The following is a 19,610-nucleotide window of genomic DNA, read 5'->3' as shown; positions in this document are numbered from 1 at the left end:
TAAATAAATTACTATTTATTTACAAAAGTATTGTTATCGAGTCCAGAATGGAATATACTACTTTATGATTTTAGACAAATAAAAACTTGAATAATAAAGTATCTCATTATGTATATGCAAGGTATCATAGATATCAATAAACACAAACAAGGATGAGGCGCTCACTTGTCGTTGAAGCCGCACAGCTCGTCGATGAGCAGCGCGCGCTCGTTGCGCGTGGCGTGCGAGACGCACTTCTCGACCACGTTGGAGGCGAACTTGTGCTGCGACAGCTGCAGCACCTTGCCGCGCACGGCCGCCACCAGCCGCGCGCGGTCCTCCGCCGCGCCGTGCTCCAGCACGTGCTGCACCACGTAGTTGCCGTACTGGTCCTGCGCACCAAACAATACACCTTCTATTATACATTTATACATTTCAAGTGGATCTAAAGCGAATCCAATGGAGTCAGTTACATAAAAACATACAGGTGAAGCTAATTGCTAAAAAGAGATTCGAATAAAATCAGATTTTCGAATCGGTTGTATATTATGGTAAATTTTCATCTAGGTTATGACGATTCAATAGTGCATCTAAAAAGTCCAACTGAGTAAATAAATGTTTGAGTAAATTTATGAAGCCTTATTAGCAGTGGCGTGCAGGGTGTAAGGACTGGGCAAGCCCAAAGTTTTCAAAGTTATTGCTGGGTACCCTTTTCTTGAATTAGAAACCTTCCTAAGGTATACTGTGTAATTAGTAATTAAGAAGATTTGCTTCTAAATATTCACGCGCGCCCGCTAACAGTGGAGTCAAACGTTTATCATTAAAATCGATAAATTATATTAAACTGTATGGTCTAAGATCCGAACATAAGGCGAAATTCAACGGCGTGATAATAGAATGAGACCAATTTTATAATTAATTTAGTCTATTAAAAAATGTACTAAAAATGGGTTGACTGGGAAAATCCTGGACAGGACATTTTTAATGAATTAAATTTTTTTATTTATTTTTATTTTTTATTAATTGCAGTTTCGAGATAATAAAACAATTTTGTAATAAAACAGTGCTGACATAATTTTTTTTTTCATCATCCTATCAAGTGAAAGTAACTGGTACCGACATACCAGTTTATACCTGCCAACCTAGCCGTTTGTCCCGGTAAATATTAGAAAACGACTATGACTGCACATTCTGTAGGTTTCATACTTTAAGTCTATTATATTTTTTTTATTATCTTGATACTGCAATTAATTAAAAAAAATGTTTTTTTTTTAATTCATTAAAAATGTCCTGTCCAGGATTTAACCAGTCAACCCATTTTTAATAAATTTTTTTTAGACTAAATTAATTATAAAATTGGTCTCATTCTATTATCACGCCGTTGAATTTCGTCTTATGTTCGGATCTTAGAATTGTACAGATCATTTATATTCTAATAATTCCAAACGGCGATCTTCTGAAGGAAAGATTTTATAACATCGGAATAGAAAGTAGGTGATTGTTTTAGAATTCAATTACCTAACAACTGGCAATTATTGATAATTCAATCAGGCGTTCTTGGCCTTGTGTATTTCTTAAATACGTACCTATGAATTCGATTTAACGATGAGAAAGCACGCTCCGTGGAAGAACTACCTTATAGGTACCTACTAGCAGAAATCGTAACTACCAAGTACCGAATGTGCAAGTTTCAACAGCTGGGGCTTGTAAGCAATTCTTATTCATGAAATCGATTAATTCGTAAACATATTTTAATTAAAATTTCGTTTATGTGCCATATTAGCTGTTTGGGTAATGCACAAATCGGGAGTTGGTTTTTATGAAGAAATTAATTGATGTTTTTCAGTAAAGTTTAATGATTTTACCTTTCCCCCGCTGAGCACAAAGCAAACCATCACAATTTACAACACAATCTGCTGTCGCGACACTCATTTTATCACAAAATTCGAAAAACTTAACCTAAATTACACCGATATAATCACCCGCTCAAACAAACTATACCTAATAACAATAATATTCACGACGTTCGTTCGCGCAATCGTAACTATCTTCACACTCTTAAAGCCGGGCATTATTTTCCATACTGATTGCTATAGAATTCTATAGCTAGGTATGTATCTACTTAGACGAAATTTCATACGTTAGAAGAGATGAGCGCAAAGCCCGGTACAGTCCCCGGCACGTAACTTGGCAAGAGTCGTTAGATGCGCAGAAGTCGTTCTTTAGGTCTCTTTGGTGGTCAAGCGGGACGCGGGGTATAACGTAGCGCCGATCACGACTCGCTATTGGTGCGTCAGTCGACCCTTGCCTCCCGCACCGCGTTTACGTTCCGTTCGCTCCCGATTACACTTGCGTGCACGAAAGTTGTACCCTTTGTTTTTGTTGACTTTTTGTTACGAGTTCAGTTTTAAATTAAGTTTTGATTTTTTTTGGCTTTATTAGTGTTATAGTTGTTGTTTTAACTTTAGTTTTTGTAACGTGTATTACAATAGTTTTGTCGAGGATGAGGAGCCAACTCCTTCCACCAGCTCAGGTGGTAGTTCTAGTTTGATGCCAGGTGTAACAGTATTATTAACCGATAGTGACGACGAGAACTTATAATTTTTAATAATAATATTTTTTTTTTACTGAATAAAAAAATGCATAATATTATGTTTTATTTATAACACCCATTAAATGTCACGGATTCCTCCGCTTTGTTTAACTACAAGATTAAAAATAAATGATGGCAATAACCATAATAACAATCAATAAAAGTGACCAGTTTTTTGTTCCACAAGTGTAGGATGCGCGAACTTGCCCCCACTACGCCAAAACCTTGCCAACTTACGTGCCGGGGACTGTAAAAGCCCACGCGTGCAAGCGAGACAACTACATGTTATAATCCATCCAATTTAGATTGTAACGTCAAAATAAAAGGTACGACCTTATTCCGATAGGAAGAAGGATGAAATTAAAAAGTTTACTCGAATTCGTCATTGTTTTATGCTAGGCGTATTATATATTATATTGTAGGTGAGTTTTCATTGAATTTCGGAGCAAATTATGAATTGCTCATTGCGCGCGAATATTCAAACGTGAATTTTCCTGTCTCGTAGCGAATTTCTAAGGCAAGCCGGGCTTTTCGGCTTGTATGAACGTACCGCCACTGCTTATGAGGTATTCTATATTGACCTTCTTAGATAGAAGGTCAATATAGAACACAGGTTTATACTGGAATTGCGGTCAACGCTACTTGTATTAGGCGAGTCCACACAGAGCGAGCGATAAAGCAATGCATTTGCTAGACGAGACTTCATTAGGTGGATCCCGTTTAATTATTATTTGCAAGATGTACCTGTATGAGCTGGTCGGTGTGCGCGTGCAGCTCGGCCAGCACGGGCGCGGTCTGCTCGGGCGTGCAGTGCTCGAGGATTGTACCTGTATGAGCTGGTCGGTGTGCGCGTGCAGCTCGGCCAGCACGGGCGCGGTCTGCTCGGGCGTGCAGTGCTCGAGGATTGTACCTGTATGAGCTGGTCGGTGTGCGCGTGCAGCTCGGCCAGCACGGGCGCGGTCTGCTCGGGCGTGCAGTGCTCGAGGATTGTACCTGTATGAGCTGGTCGGTGTGCGCGTGCAGCTCGGCCAGCACGGGCGCGGTCTGCTCGGGCGTGCAGTGCTCGAGGATTGTACCTGTATGAGCTGGTCGGTGTGCGCGTGCAGCTCGGCCAGCACGGGCGCGGTCTGCTCGGGCGTGCAGTGCTCGAGGATTGTACCTGTATGAGCTGGTCGGTGTGCGCGTGCAGCTCGGCCAGCACGGGCGCGGTCTGCTCGGGCGTGCAGTGCTCGAGGATTGTACCTGTATGAGCTGGTCGGTGTGCGCGTGCAGCTCGGCCAGCACGGGCGCGGTCTGCTCGGGCGTGCAGTGCTCGAGGATTGTACCTGTATGAGCTGGTCGGTGTGCGCGTGCAGCTCGGCCAGCACGGGCGCGGTCTGCTCGGGCGTGCAGTGCTCGAGGATGCGCTGGATCACGCGGCAGCCGTACGGGTGCGTCGACAGCGCGTACACTTGTCCCGCGAACGCGTTTATTATGAACTGCAGCGCGCCCGGCTCCACGCATTCGATGCACTTTTGGACCTGCAAATCGATCATTACTTATCATCATCTGTTTTAATAAAAATAAACTTTAACTTTTATTGATAGACTGATTTATCATAAACTTATGATATACATGTATCAATTGTAAAAAAACGGTAGAAGCAATAATATATTGTTATGATTTCAAACTTATAAAGTAGTATATTGTGTCGTACACACTCACCACGTGGTTCCCGTTCTGGTCCTTGACGCACTTGAGCACGTGCCCGTCGAGCTCGCGCACCACTTCCTGCTGCTGCTCGGGCGGGATCGACTCGAGCGCCTTCTGTATCACGCGGCACCCGTACATCTGCAGCGCCAGCGCCAGCACGTGCCCTCTCACCTGAACAACCAACGATATTCATTTATAGATCAACTTGAACAACCAACGATATTCATTTATAGATCAACTTGAACAACCAACGATATTCATTTATAGATCAACTTGAACAACCAACGATATTCATTTATAGATAAATAATTACTACCTATGTTGTATGTGCATCAATCAAAAGTGAATTAATTGACTGTCAATGTGCGTGATGTTTTTGTGCATAACCATTTGCTGTTTAAATTTACATGAAAAAGCATGAACGAATAGTTTATCCAGAAAATCTTACAATAATTATGATTTTTTTTATTTTTAACGTGATAACGTTTTTAAAATCGTTTTAGTCGGGTGACATGTTCAGAAACTTGTGTCACACCAAAACCTCACGAGCGCGATCGCAGGTATAACGAGAGAGAGACGGACCGATCTCCCGTCTCATCTCGAGTGCTGCCACTGCATTATGTTATCACGTAAACATCTCGATCGTAAACCTACTTTACAAACAACCAATTTTTTTTTGTTTAAAAAATAATTCATCCCATTATGAATATTATGCATATTATAATTTTTTACGAATATTTATGATAAAAAAAAAACAAACAAAAAATTTAAATGTCCATGAACTTATTGTTCGAGACTGCAGTAATTATAGGTGTCATGTTAATATAGGATGTTGTTAATACATACTAGTATGGCCGATACATACCTTTTGCGCTAACGTCGTCTTCTGTTCGGGCGTGCCAAACTCAAAGAACTTTTGTATCACATAATTTCCAAACACGTCCGTCATTAGACTGTACGCCGCGTTAATTATCTCATTGAACACCATTTGCTTTTCCTGATTTGTGGCACGCTCCAACTTTTGTTGAATAAATCTGGAATTATCAATAATTTGTTGCTCAGTAAAAAAAGTATTTATAATGAATAGTCATTTTCGCAAATTTTTGGATAATTTGCATTTCAAATATTTGAACAGTCATTTGGAATTGTGCTTTGCCCAAATAAATAAACATACAAAGTCATTTGTTTATCATAATTAATAGGCTTTTTTTAAGTCATTAAATAATAATGATAAACCTGACGACTTGTTATAATTCACAAGTAATTCCAAGGCTCTTAGATTATATATAAGCCCATTCAATATACTCGCACAAGGAAATAAAAAATATGTATAAATTATACTTCTTCTACAATGGCTCGTAAGATGAATAAATATAATATTTTATACAATTAATAATAATTATGTATACAGGCTGCCACAGATTTATCAAAGAACGTATAGTTTTCCATATTCCATATATGCCGATAACGTTAAAAAATATTAAAAAAAAAAACGTGGTAAAAACTTGTTGATTTTATTTTTCTCAATTGTGTGTTTACATTCTTAGCTTCGCATAGCCAGCAAATACCATTCTCAAGTTCTATTGAGCATAATACACCACATGCAGGTCAACCTGTATATCTCATCTTTTATATTATGCGTGCGTAATTTAGGATATTTATTCTCAACTTTCTCTAAGTTAGGGCGCTTGTGCACTACAAGGAATTTTACTGTCCGGCATTCCGATTTTTTACGGTCCGGTGTGGCATGAAAAAACCGATGAATTGCTTGTGCACCTGTCCGTCTTTACTCGGATCAGTGCGGTACAGTTCAAGGAAGTTTGGCGGTATAATGCTATCATAAATGATTGTTTTTGCATTTTACAAGAAACGATTAAAAATATAGAAGGTGAAATATTATATTACTTCGTTATAATAAAAAGTAAAGTTCCGTAAGAGATTTAAAATGCGTGTTTCACTTATTTATTTTAATCGGTGACGAGGAGCTAAAGCTATTCCCACTTGAACTTTAACTTACCAACACTTACTTAGATAATAATTATAGGTCAAAGCTTGGTCAATGTATATAAAATAACAATACCGACTTCTCAAATCTCATTGCCAACTAAAAGAAAGTAAAACAAGAGCTTGCTTTCAATTGGCATATGCAGTAAAAACAGTAAAATCCAAGCAAGTGGGCATTCGAAAACAATTATACCTACAGCGACTCGTAGACACAAAAAACCATCCGGAATAGGGAAAAGTAAAATGTCGGACAGTAAAATTACGTATAGTGCACAAGCTAGTATATAGATTAATGGCGCGCCATACCGGACCGTAAAAAATCGGAATGCCGGACCGTAAAATTCCTTGTAGTGGACAAACGCCCTCACTGTATGGAGTTAGGACAATGTAAGGGCGCTTGAGCACTACAAGGAATTTTACCGTCCGGCATTCCGATTTTTTACGGTCCGGTGTGGCATGAAAAAACCGATGAATTGCTTGTGCACCTGTCCGTCTTTACTCGGATCAGTGCGGTACAGTTCAAGGAAGTTTGGCGGTATAATGCTATCATAAATGATTGTTTTCGCATTTTACAAGAAACGAGTAAAAATATAGAAGGTGAAATATTATATTACTTCGTTATAATTAAAAGTAAAGTTCCGTAAGAGATTTAAAACGCGTGTTTCACTTATTTATTTTAATCGGTGACGAGGAGCTAAATCTATTCCCACTTGAACTTTAACTTACCAACACTTACTTAGATAATAATTATAGGTCAATGCTTGGTATAAAATAACAATACCAACTTCTCAAATCTCATTGCCAGCTAAAGAAAGTAAAACAAGAGCTTGCTTTCAATTGGCATATGCAATAAAAAGAGTAAAATCCAAGCAAGTTGGCACTCGAAAACAATTATACCTACAGCGACTCGTAAACTCAAAAAACCATCCGGAATAGGGAAAAGTAAAATGTCGGACAGTAAAATTACGTATAGTGCACAAGCTAGTATTTAGATTAATTGCGTGCCATACCGGACCGTAAAAAATCGGAATGTCGGACCGTAAAATTCATTGTAGTGGACAAACGCCCTTAAGGCCCCTGCAGAGGTGCAGAATTTTAATAGAACAAAAAATATTACATGACATCAGACATTTTTTAATGAACGAAAAAATTTAAGCTTTTATTAAAAAATTAATAGTAATAAATATTGTACATTTTTACACATATAAAATATGCCTACAGAATACTCAGTTGATACCCAAGTGGCTATGATTGTAAGTAGTTTTTAAGTTAAGTACATTTGAGCGATAAGACCGCCGGTTGTGCACAGTAAATATTTTTTTTATGTTTGTTTGTTACATGAATTGTTAAAATGTAACATTGCCTACAAGTGAATAAAGAGTTAAAGTTACCTGGACCCGTGCTGGTCCTGCGAGAACTCGACGATGTGGTTGGCGAGCTCGCGCAGCTGCAGGTTGGGGATGCGGTTGTTGCGGAAGTCCTCGAGCAGGCGCGAGCGGCCCGCGGCCGGCTTGTCGCCCACGAGCGCGCCCACCGAGCCCACGCCCACCGACCCCACGCCCACGCCGCCGCCGACCAGCTCTGAAACGCACGCCACGCCGTCAATGTCGCCGCACATTTCACAGTTCACACGACTCGAACCGTCTTGTTGTGGACGTTTGGAAAAAGGTAATTCTCAGTCATATTCGGTCTGTTCAAAAGGCTGTTACAATCCACTAACTAGATAGACGAGTGACGCTTCAACCTTCGGCTTATTCATTCAATAAAATAGTACATTCAATGCGATGACGGCGACATATAGATTACATTTTTAATACATAGTCCAGTTTTTTTCATTATTCTCTACTGACAAAATAGAAAAACTGAGCAAAGCTTGTCATATGGAAACTAGACATCCAATAAACATAACTGTTGTTTTGTGAATACATACATATATAATTATTATGACTAGAAAAACTCGGTGTGGGTCTGATCTGAAGCTAACCTGTTACTTATCGCTGCGCCAATAATCACTCTTTAATCCTGACTTTATTATGCACTCGTCGGTCTGCTGTTAAACCGATTCAGGTGAAGATTACAATGGAAAAAGAAGCCAATAAGCATTTGATCCATAAAAAATACGTGTCATAGCTTTTATTTATAAACGTAAAATAAAAGATAATATTTCAGTTATACTTGAAACTGTAAGCTAAACAATTTATACTAGGTTGATCCAAAAGTAATGATAATTGGGTATTTCCTGTGCACATAAAAATACAAAATAAATATATTTTTCTTGCTCATGTACTCACTAAGTTATCACAAAAAAATCATATCAACAGGCCACGTTTCCAAGTATTTACATTAATTTGAAAGTGAACCGTGGGTGCCAGAATGTTTCCCGACGAAAAGAAGAAACAACGATTCGACATTTAGAGGGTGAATTTCCAAATTTTTTATGAGACCAGGATAATTTTTTGTCACGATTTGTGATTATGGACGTTACCCGGGTTCACCATGTTTATGCTGAAACCAAGAAACAATCAATGACCTGCGATGGGAGCTTCCAAAGTGACGATGAAGAAATTCAAAGTGAAAATTAGTGGGATAGATTAAAGCGGTAGTTTTTTGGGACGCTGAAGGAATAATTATGGTGGGATATTTTAAGAAGGTAGCCACTATATTGGGCTCTTACTACACAGACCAAATTAAAAGATTGCGGTAGGTTAGTGAGGAAAAGAGACATGGCAAAATGCGGGCTTGAATGCTTTTTCACCCAGACAATGCACCAGATCACAAAGCGTCAGTTGCAATGGCTGCCATTCAAAAATCGGCATTCCAAATGCTTGAACACCCACCCTGTTTGTTAGATCTAGCTCCTAGTTATTTCTATCTCTCTCCTCGGCACAAGAAACATCTTCGAGGCAAGAAATTTTAAGACGACAGCGAAGTGATGGCCGCAGTAGAGGAGTTTTTGTGGATGAAGTCAAAGTTTTTTTTTTTTAACTTTAAGAAAAAAAATATCGAAGTATATTTTCTAGTTAGAAGACTATCTAGAGGAATACATAATAATTTTAACTGTAATGACCTTGTTTAATATTGATTATCATTACTTTTGGATCAACCCATGTACAATGGTGTTTTTAGAAACAGGATTCAATTTTTTTTTGTATTACATCAGTCTCATACTAAGCAATTTGGAAGATCATTTATAATTGATTTATTGACCGATTATTTATCTGTGTTTAACTGCTTCACATTTATCATTATCACTTATTGTAAGTACTAAGCTTAAGCACTGTAAAATGTACTGTGGAATACGGGTCCTGGTTTATCAAATAAATTAAATTTATAACAGTTAGCACAATAGAATTTTTTAAGAATAGAAATATTTTTTCGCAGCTTCAATAAATTGTTGGAAAGTGCAAGAAAACATTTTTTATCAAAAGATTATGCTTCATTGTCGTCCAAACTCACAATTGAGTATTTGAATAAAAAAAAATTATTGATTTTTTTTATGTATTTTGAAACTTTATTATTAATAATAATGATATTTAATGCAAATAACTTACAAAAAAAATTTTTTCCGTTAATTATAAGCAATTAAAAATTGATGAAATTTAAGTTAGAATCACGTGACTAAAAACGCGCCATGACTGCGGTCACCACAGTTGTGACGTCATATTGTTATAGCTATTATTAACTGCAGTACATAGCGTTTACATACGATTTGTTAGTTGGTTCCGAATTAGTTAGTTAGTTACGAATAATATTCTTGATGTTGATATATTTATGATCACCGATTTTTGTCAGGAGTTGCCTTTGTAGTATTCGTACATAATGGTACAAAACGATAACTTTTGAGGTTCGCCATTTTTAATATAAATTTAAATAATATAATTAACATTTAATATAATTAATATGTAATTTAATAATGACAACAAAATTAAATAGATCAAAACACTGTATTTATTATTAACACGCTTTTATTAGCTTCACCTGTATGTTTGTATGTAACCGTCTCCTTTCGAAGTTTCGACTCGATTTTGACCCACTTAAATCCGACGGATTTTGTTCAAATTTTGAACACTTATCAAGGTCCGATGGCAATACAATAATATCATAAATTTATCCTGATAAGGATCGCCAGGATCAGCTTAAAACATATGTTTGTATGTAACCAATTCTCCTTTCGATTCGATTTAGACCCACTATAAACCGACGGATTTAATTTAAATTTTGTATACTTATAAAAACCCGGTAACAATACAATAATTTCATGAATTTATCTTTTTATTCTGTTTAGTTTTTCAAACTATATTTAATTTTCTATCAACTGCAATGAGTGAAAACTAACATTATGACGTCACACGCGCTCGGGTGACGCTTCGGGAGTTGTCGGCGTGTCTTCGGTACTGGATTCAAAGACTAATTTTTATTTTGAAATAACTTTTGAATTATTGCAAAAAAAATAAAAATAAAAACAGTTTTGTTATAAAACTAATATATAATCTTTCCATTTATCACAAAAAAAAATTTAATTCAAATACTCAATTTCTTGTGCTAGTTGGTCTGGTTACCTTTTAATCAGATCATTTTGGATACAATTTTATTTCTTTGTTATGAGCGTGCAAACGTTAACAAATTTATTAGTAAATGTATTGTTAGTTGACTATAAAAATTGTTATTAATTTATAATTTGTGTGGATTTTTTTATATTATGAATTATTTATTATAAGAAACTAAATTTGTTATTTAAATAACAGAGAACATGTGTCGCTGATTTTATGTAATTGTATTTTAATTTTATTTTTGAATAAGTGTAAGAATCATTTTATTTTCAAAACGTCATAAAATATATTACGTAAGTTTCGATTATAGTTGAATCATTAGAAGTGTATATCAATATTATTATAAAAATAATAGGCTAATCCATAATAATTAAGTTACTCAGAATAAATACCTTACATTAATTGGTTATTACCAGTGATGTATCCGTATTTTACCGAGAATAATGCAAATTGAAAATGTTTATAAATCTAATGTTTATCTTATATTCCTCCATACTAACAAGTAAGTACACATAATTAAAAGAAAAGTAAACTGCTTGCACCCATTGCTATGTGGCGCATAAAATAATGATTGATACAAATCTATCGTGTTTACGTAAGTCAGCCTTAATGTGATGCAAGTATTGAACTGCAAGTTTAGATCTAGTGGCGCGTAATGACTCACATTAGTTGTGAAAAATATATGTATATGGAAAATACCTATTACACACGGTGGGGTAAATAAAATATTATAAACGTTTAGAGGTAGGTGTGAACTACTTCTGTCGACATAATGTCTATGAGTTAGTGTCAAGAGGCATGTGAGGCTCGCCCGTACCAACCTGAGATGGTGCCGACGCCGCTCAGTTTGCTCAATAACGAAGATGATGATCCGAACATTCCGCCATTTGACGTTAAACCTTGTGCTAAACTGCTGACAGCTCTGCAATGTAAATAATACAATTTTAAAATCAATCTACATCACGTCTCGGAAACAAAGCACGTTTCTATCGAATTAAAGATACAGGATGAGCATGCTAAAAATGATATCGGTACATTTGTACATGCCGCTGGGGCCGTCTAGAACACAGACAAAATATACAAAGCTATATACAATATATAAACAGTGGCGGAAGCCGACACCGCACCACACCGTCTTATGTAATTTTGGTTGATTATCGCGCGCTTACAAGTCTCATCGTGAATTATGCTTATAATTTAATCCATTATGAGAGGTGTAATAAAATTTAATGAAATATGTACATGCAATATTAAAACATAAGATGAGATCATCTAGAGTTCGTGGAAAAGTAAAACTTTACTAACTATAGCGGAAATGAAACTGTAACAAAATACAACTTCGGAAAGAAAAGAAATTTACAAAATTTGGGACGTAAAATTGGCTTTTATTTCCACAAATCAAGTGCCAGCACAAATTTTTAATTAACGTTAGATTTCACTTCGTACAAAATTGGTTTTTATCATGCTACATTACGTGGCATCGCTAATGTCTTAAATTTTGGCCCATCACGCTGATATTTGTTAAAATTCATCATACAAATTAGATAAGACACAAGAAAATAATACATAAAACTTTAACCAGTATGACCAAAAATGATTGCTGTGGTTTTCAAGTTTAACGCGTATGGAATAAAACCTTTCGCGATGATGCATGTTACTTTTCTTTAATTTATTAATAATATTATAATGGTTCCAAAACTCAAATACTCAATGTAGACTAAAATGTTGATCAGCTGAAATATAATTTAGTCGGCCATGTTTTAGCTATCGAAGATTTGTGGGCATAAAGTAGAAGTAGATACCCGACTATTACATTCGACTTCGGAATAGAGCTAGGGGGAGGTGATGTCACACTGAAGCATGGAACCAGATTTCTATTTAGAGAACTGGACCAATGTTATGAAAAATGGACTGGACTAAAGAAAGACAGGTCTTTTATCAGCAGTGGGACAATGAAAACCAATCTCAATCTTAATAATTGTGTGTTAGCTTCTGAAATAAATATTAAATTGTTTCCTCAACGTCTGTATCGTGATGACAGGTAGATTGCTATTTTCGTGGTACAATGCAGACTTGGCGAAAGTATCTTTCATCGCGATAAATGCAGTTGGAACATGGCATGGGTAAGACTCACTAGAATGAAAAGGTTCAGACGTCGACCACCGACTGATCTTAGTAGTTACAATATTCCATACAGGGTTTGCTGGTATACATGTAGCGGGCGAGGATGTAAAATAAGGATTATAGAGGATCATATAACCCAAGTTAAACAAGTCTTTCTCCTAACCCTGTCCCTATCCAACTCTATCCCGACTGGCTAGCTGATTATATGGGAGCAGTGTCAATGTGTGTGTGTGTGTGTGTGAAGTCATGTGTAGATGTGTGTTATGCGTGTGAGTGTGATAAGATCACATCGAGTAGTTGATGTGCATGTATGAATGTATTATGTGCGTGCGGAAGTGGAAGTGCGTAGGAGTGTGTGAAATGTGTGATGTACGTGTAGATGTATTAAGTAAAATTTGTATTTTCCGTTCGTGTGCATTAAAGCTTATAAATAAATAAAATAGTGTACGTGTTGAAGTGTAGTGGTGTGCGTGTGTAGTGGTGTATGTGGTGTGGCGGGCGCGGGTACCTGTACTTGGCGGTCTCGGCGCCGGGCGCGGCGGAGACGGGGCGCAGGCCGACGGGCCCGAGCGCGGCGGCGAGCGGCGGGGAGAGCGGCGAGGGCCCCCACTTGCGCGCGTAGTCCTGCAGCGCGGCCGCGGGCCCGGCGCCGAACTCCAGCGAGTCGCGCCGCGCCGCCACGCCGCCTGCAACCATACCTCCGCACTGCACGAGCCTGCCTGCCGCCGCTCCCAAAGACCAACCGTTGCGGGTCGCGCCCAATTGGTCTTTACGTGCCCCCCCCCTAGCGCTAGCGGCCGGCACGATTGCTCCCGTTTAACTTGGGACCTCGCGTTAAATGTACAACTATTCCTGTTCAATATGCAAGTGTCGAACTACCGCCATAAGCATACTGCATTATTAATATCGAATAAAAATTCATGATGCTGCATACGGCAATTACGTAAAATTTAAATAATCAGCCCGTTCTCGCCCATAACTACATTTTTATGTACAAATTCCTATGTAAATGGCGATGTTTATATACAATAAGATATAGAAAACGCAAATGCACATAGAAAGAGTCACTATTTTAATGTAAATAAATGTTTAAAAACAATTATTCTTCTAAAAACTGGCCAAAAATATAAACAAACTAACAACTCTAGTTCTTCATTGTAAGAAAAAATTATACCATAAGTGTTAATTTGTTTCTATTTTTTGCATGTCTGTATATATTTATAAATATGCTGATTTTTGTGTAAATTTCATCGTACTGTAAAATAAAGCGTGACAAAGAATCATTATGTTATACATACGAATACCAAAATACTAATCTACATAACTAGACTATGTATGTAAAGTGAGACAAAATTTTTGTATGTACAATAATTCACAGAAGTTAAATCAAACCATTTTGTGTAAGGATATTTTTTATTTTGCTATTTTTATGTTACCGAAATGTGTGTGCTTTTATATACAAAACTTAATAATTTACAAGAATTGTAGGCCTGATATGGAATAAGAAATTGTGTTATTAAAAGAAAACTAGGGTCAGTAATTAAGTGAATCGATTAATTTAATTTTAATGAACTTTGGTATATTAATGATTGATGCATTGTTAATTTACCTCTATTAATAAACAATATTAAATGAATCAATGTCAATTATCAAACCGAAACCATGGAATTAATTTTATAGAATAAAATATACGACATCATATTGTACTAATGTACTATTGTTATATTGTTCGATTAATATATTGTACAAAGGGAATAGTAAAATCCGCAATATTTGTAATTTAAAAGTTGTTAATAATAAAATAAATAAAGACCGTGAATCAAACACGCTCGTTCACTAATTTATTCACTTAAGATAAACATTTATTATCATGAGTACATTTATTATATACGTAACCGCAATAAATTGATTAATGAATTCATGAAATATAAAAATGTTTCCACAAGTTGAAGTAGAGAGTGTTATAAAGATTTGAAAAGAAAAATTGTATGAAATGATTGATAAGAAGAAGTCGGGGCGCGGGTACTGACCGGGCTGCGGCTGCGGCTGCGGCTGCGGCGGCTGGTGCGGCGCGGGCGTGGCGGCGGGGTGCGCGGGGTACTGGCGCGGCGCCAGCACGCCGCCCGGCGACACGAGCCGCAGCGGCGTGCCGTTGCGCGCGCCCATCACCAGCGAGCCGGGGTCGTAGTACGGGATCACGTACTGGCCCTGCCCGTTCACCTGCTGCTCGCCGCCCGCCGGCGTGAGCGGCCGGCGCGGCTGCTGCGCCTGCTGCTGCGCCGGCTGCGCGACCAGCCCGGGGTACACGCCCCACGGCGCCGCCACGCCGTAGTACGGCGGCACGCCGGCGATCAGCGCGCTCACGTACGGCGCGCCCTCTTGCCCGGCGTTGATCACGTACGGCGCCTGCGTGAACGCCTGCTGCGCGGCCAGCTGCTGCTGCAGTTGGAACTGCTGCTGCTGCTGCTGCTGGAGCAGCTGCAGCTGCGCCGCCGCCGCCTGCCCGCCGGCCGCCGCCGCTTGTTGCGATCGGAATAATTGCTGCAACAAACGAAATTACATTTTTTTATGCTCACTAGTAATATCTCCTATATGAGCGTTTACGTGTGATGACTTTTCGTCAAGTTCGTGCCAACATTTTACAGAAAATACTTAAGTTTTATGGACCGAACTATATTAAAGATATAAATAAAGGTTTCTAATAAGCGTACCGTTTAAAACTAGCGGTTAGCTTTAAATTTAATTAATAAAGAAACGTATCATTTATTACTTTTTATTCAATACAGCATTTGCTCGAGGGCCGGCCGCCGTGAAACGCGCTAATTAACACAATCGTTTAAAAACTTAATAACAAGGCACGCTGCTGTCCGACGCATATGCCTCTACCGGCTTACGGTATTATCTTGTCTGGCTTTCCGCAAATAAAAAAGTAGGTATATCTCTACACAAGTTTCTGCATAAGATGGGATGAAAAATTGTAAGCGTAAATAACGGTGATATAAATCGATACAACGTAGGAAATACATGCACGCCGTGGTCTCTCAATATTCTTAAACTAATAAGATTTCGCGCATATTGGTATTCAAGAAGATAGTTAATAAATTAATTACATTGCAATACAGGTAAATTAGCTTGGAGAAATTTTTGCATATGTAGTGGTGTGTATGTTATGGACCAGGTGATTAATGCGGGCATTATTTATAATGCCCGAGCATTATGAATAATGTCTAGCTTTATTGGGCTAAGTGATTAATTACTATCTTAACTTCATTATTTATCACATTGCACGGTCATTATTATAATGCTACATGACAATTGGGCAATTTGATAATAAAGCTATATTTAACCAGGACATAGAGAATATGCTGAGTACGTGGTTGGAGGATAACAACACTAAGAAATGGTCGGAAGGATTACGTTTTGTACAATTAATGAAAAATAGAGCCCATCACACAGGTATTAACTGTACTCCATATGAAGCAATGTTTGGAACGAAGTTGAAAGTAGGGCTTAAAAGTTCTTCTATACCACATGAGGCTCTGCTTGATATTAATTCTGAAAAAGACTTAGAGAAACTATTATCTACTGAGAGCACTATTACTGAAAGGAATCAAGTGGTTGTCAACGAAAATGATCAAGAAGAGTCCGCCAAAAATGATCAAGTAGAGTCCGCCAAAAATGATCAAGTAGAGTCCGCCGAAAATGATCAAGTAGAGTCCGCCGAAAATGATCAAGTAGAGTCCGCCGAAAATGATCAAGTAGAGTCCGCCGAAAACGATCAAGTAGAGTCCGCCGAAAATGATCAACTCGAGCCCATCGAAACTGACCAAGTGGAGTCCACTCAAAATGATTCAAACCCAATACCCACAAACGAAAACGAAAACCTAGAGCGCAAAAAAGAAAATGTTATGGCAGTTAGGAAACTAGCTTTACAAAATTTGCAGAAACAAGCAAATAAAATGTTGGATGTATCAAGCGCTAAATATCCCATGGCTGCAATTGGTGACACTGTAAGAGTCCGAGTTCCCGATGTTGATCGCGCTCGTAGCGATGGAAGAAATATGCTTGCTACAGTTATTGAATTAACAGCCAATAACCTTTATAAACTGGGAACAAAACAAGGTGTTTTAAACCAACTATGTATATTCAAGAAACCAATTTACTGTCTGCAAGGAAAGATTTGTTTCGCCTGAAGATGTTCCAGAGACACAGATTTCGCTGAGAGAGTGTTGTAGAATGTCATCTAGATGCGGAGGGCAAGGTTATAATAGATGTGGTTGTAAAGGTGGTTGCAAGTCGGATAAATGTAGTTGTCGCAAAGCCAAAAAGTTGTGTGCCTCAAAATGCCATCACAGTGGCAGTTGTTCTAATAAATAAACCTGTTACTTGCTACATTTTATTTATTTATAAATAAATAAAATGTAGCAAGTAACAGGCTACATATTGTATAATTATTGTTTTCAATTTTAGTTATGTTCTATTTTACTTCTTCACATTTCGTTTATTAAGAGTAATTGCTAATTATGCCAAATAATGAGTCTGATTGCTTAAACTTTAGTTTATTTTATGTTTCATAATAATAAGTCATTTCTATAAAACAAAGGTACGTTGTGAAATTTTTGTTTTAAATTTAATTATATTTTATGTTATATTTTTAATATGACTTTCCTTAAGTTTTAAATGCAAAAACTAGTGGATTTTTAAGGTAGAAGTCCTTGGTAATTAATCCAAATAATGAGCCTGATTGTTTAAGTGGTTTAATATTTAGTTTATTTTAAGTTAAATGACAATAACAATAAAAAAATAGTAATTAAATATGTTTGTATTACTCTGCCCAAAAGGTGATGGGCAATATGTATAATGCCCGGTCAATTTGATTATTTGAATAATTATTATCAAATTGCACTCTCATATTGGGCATTTTTCATAATGCCCGTGCATTATGTATACTGCCCAATTTATCACTTGGTCCATAACATGTATATTACTCATATCTTAGAGCGCGTTTCCACTATATCGTTCTGGCCTATACAAAAATGTTTCGATATCCTAACATTACTATTTAATTTTATACTTATTCCTAGCAACACTTTTGTTTTCAATAAAAACAAGTTTTTATTTGAAAGAAAATGGTTTTGACTTTATAAAAAAAAATATATCATTCAATTTTACGTCCTTGAGAAATTGGAGACAAGGCGACTACCGTGAAACAATAAAATATCGTGTCCATAATAATTTGTTTCATAATTAATATTTGACCATAATAATTACGAAACAAAACAAATAAAGAAATCGTCACTTGATAGTGGAAAGTGGAAACACGCACAAAACCAGAATAAACCAGTTTACGCTGTCCGCAGGTGCCACGTGCAGTCGTTTGGTAACGTTAGAACATAAAGCACACATTTCATTCAAAAATTATAATTATTATGTACGTAGTTTAATTGATAAATTTTGTATTTGTTGATTGTTGTTATTATTTGTTATTATTGTTATAATATTTGTTGAAGTGAATTACATGTCCCGCAGCCGGAGGCCCCAAATGAAAACTCAGATGTACTTAAAAACTACATTTAATAGCTAAAATGAGACTTTTACACCCATGTCTGCACGATGCAGACCGGAGTTAAAGAATGAATTTATACAGTTTAATAATTATAAAGACGTAAGCTTGGATGCTAACTAAGGGAAATCGCATCCACATTCTATTCCCGTGCGAACGGCGTATTCAGCAGTTTTGTATGAAGGCAGGGCCATAACTAGTGTTTAATTTGTGTGTAAGTGTTGTAACTTTATATTGTTAATTCAAAATGGCTCCAGTGTTAAAACATGGTCGAGGCAAGCCTTTGACTTCTCAAACTAAAGAATTAAACTTTAAATGTCGTTTCTTTTTCAGGTTAGTAAATTTTTCATTTTAGTAACATTGTTAATGTAAAAGTTATATGTATGTTAAATGTGCAAATATTAAAATAAAGTCTCATCTTTTTCAGAGGAGAAACACATATAGTTTAATTTAAAATCCCTTATATATATAAAATAAAAACTAAAAATAAAATGTTGTTTTATTTTATTTGCTGACCATACACTACTACAAACGCAAAAATTTCTCCAAGCTAATTTACCTGTACAATTATTTTAGGTGCGAGGTTTGAGCGAGATGGTTCACGATGCGTTGAAATGGTTAATGTGAGTGTGATGTCATCTAGAACGAGTAAGTTTGGTTTACCTGTTGGGAAGAGATTAGTTGGCTCGGTTCCAGCTCTGCGCGATCTAGTAAACACTATGAAACATTGGCCATACAAACACCGTTCGTGCCATTGCTGCTATTGCTACCACCTGGGCGCCTATCTTGTATAGATGAGTTCACAAAACTACACTTGCCGATAATATTTGTTTAACGTAGCTAATTTCATCCTCTTTCTGCAACGTATCAATGTGTTTATTTTTATACGGAAATCATAAACTACTTCCAACACGAAAAGTAGTTTTTAAAATTTCCCTAAAGAATAAACAAGGTAAAATTATTAGTAGATTTATCGCTCAACGTTTTGGTGATTTATATTTCGATTAAATTAAATTCATAATATTAAAACATTATTACACTCGTCAGAAAGTTGAAAAGATTAAAATTTTCAAACAGACGCCAGGCACGACCGTCGTAATTTTAA

General features: G+C 37.0%; 1 protein-coding gene across 3 annotated transcripts in view; it reads right to left on the bottom strand.

Annotated features, from left to right (window-relative positions):
* The window catches only part of pum (pumilio), an 89,931-nt gene that overhangs the window by 1,658 nt on the left and 68,663 nt on the right, over window positions 1-19,610 (bottom strand). For all 3 annotated transcript variants that reach the window (XM_090120018.1, XM_090120019.1, XM_090120020.1), the window contains 8 exons: window positions 14,973-15,483; window positions 13,451-13,628; window positions 11,640-11,740; window positions 7,660-7,849; window positions 5,130-5,298; window positions 4,277-4,435; window positions 3,898-4,092; window positions 166-371 (listed from right to left, as the gene is read on the bottom strand). In XM_090120018.1, the coding sequence (XP_089976144.1) occupies window positions 166-371; window positions 3,898-4,092; window positions 4,277-4,435; window positions 5,130-5,298; window positions 7,660-7,849; window positions 11,640-11,740; window positions 13,451-13,628; window positions 14,973-15,483 (1,709 nt within the window). The remainder of the gene's footprint in view (window positions 1-165; window positions 372-3,897; window positions 4,093-4,276; window positions 4,436-5,129; window positions 5,299-7,659; window positions 7,850-11,639; window positions 11,741-13,450; window positions 13,629-14,972; window positions 15,484-19,610) is intronic.

The sequence above is a fragment of the Colias eurytheme genome, chromosome 3, assembly GCF_061535395.1.
Source record: "Colias eurytheme isolate Ceu_HAF_F1 chromosome 3, ilColEury1 Martin Lab GWU primary, whole genome shotgun sequence".
NCBI lineage: Eukaryota > Metazoa > Arthropoda > Insecta > Lepidoptera > Pieridae > Colias > Colias eurytheme.
The sequence above is the reverse complement of the archived record's forward strand: the minus strand, read 5'-3'. Positions and strand labels throughout refer to the sequence as shown.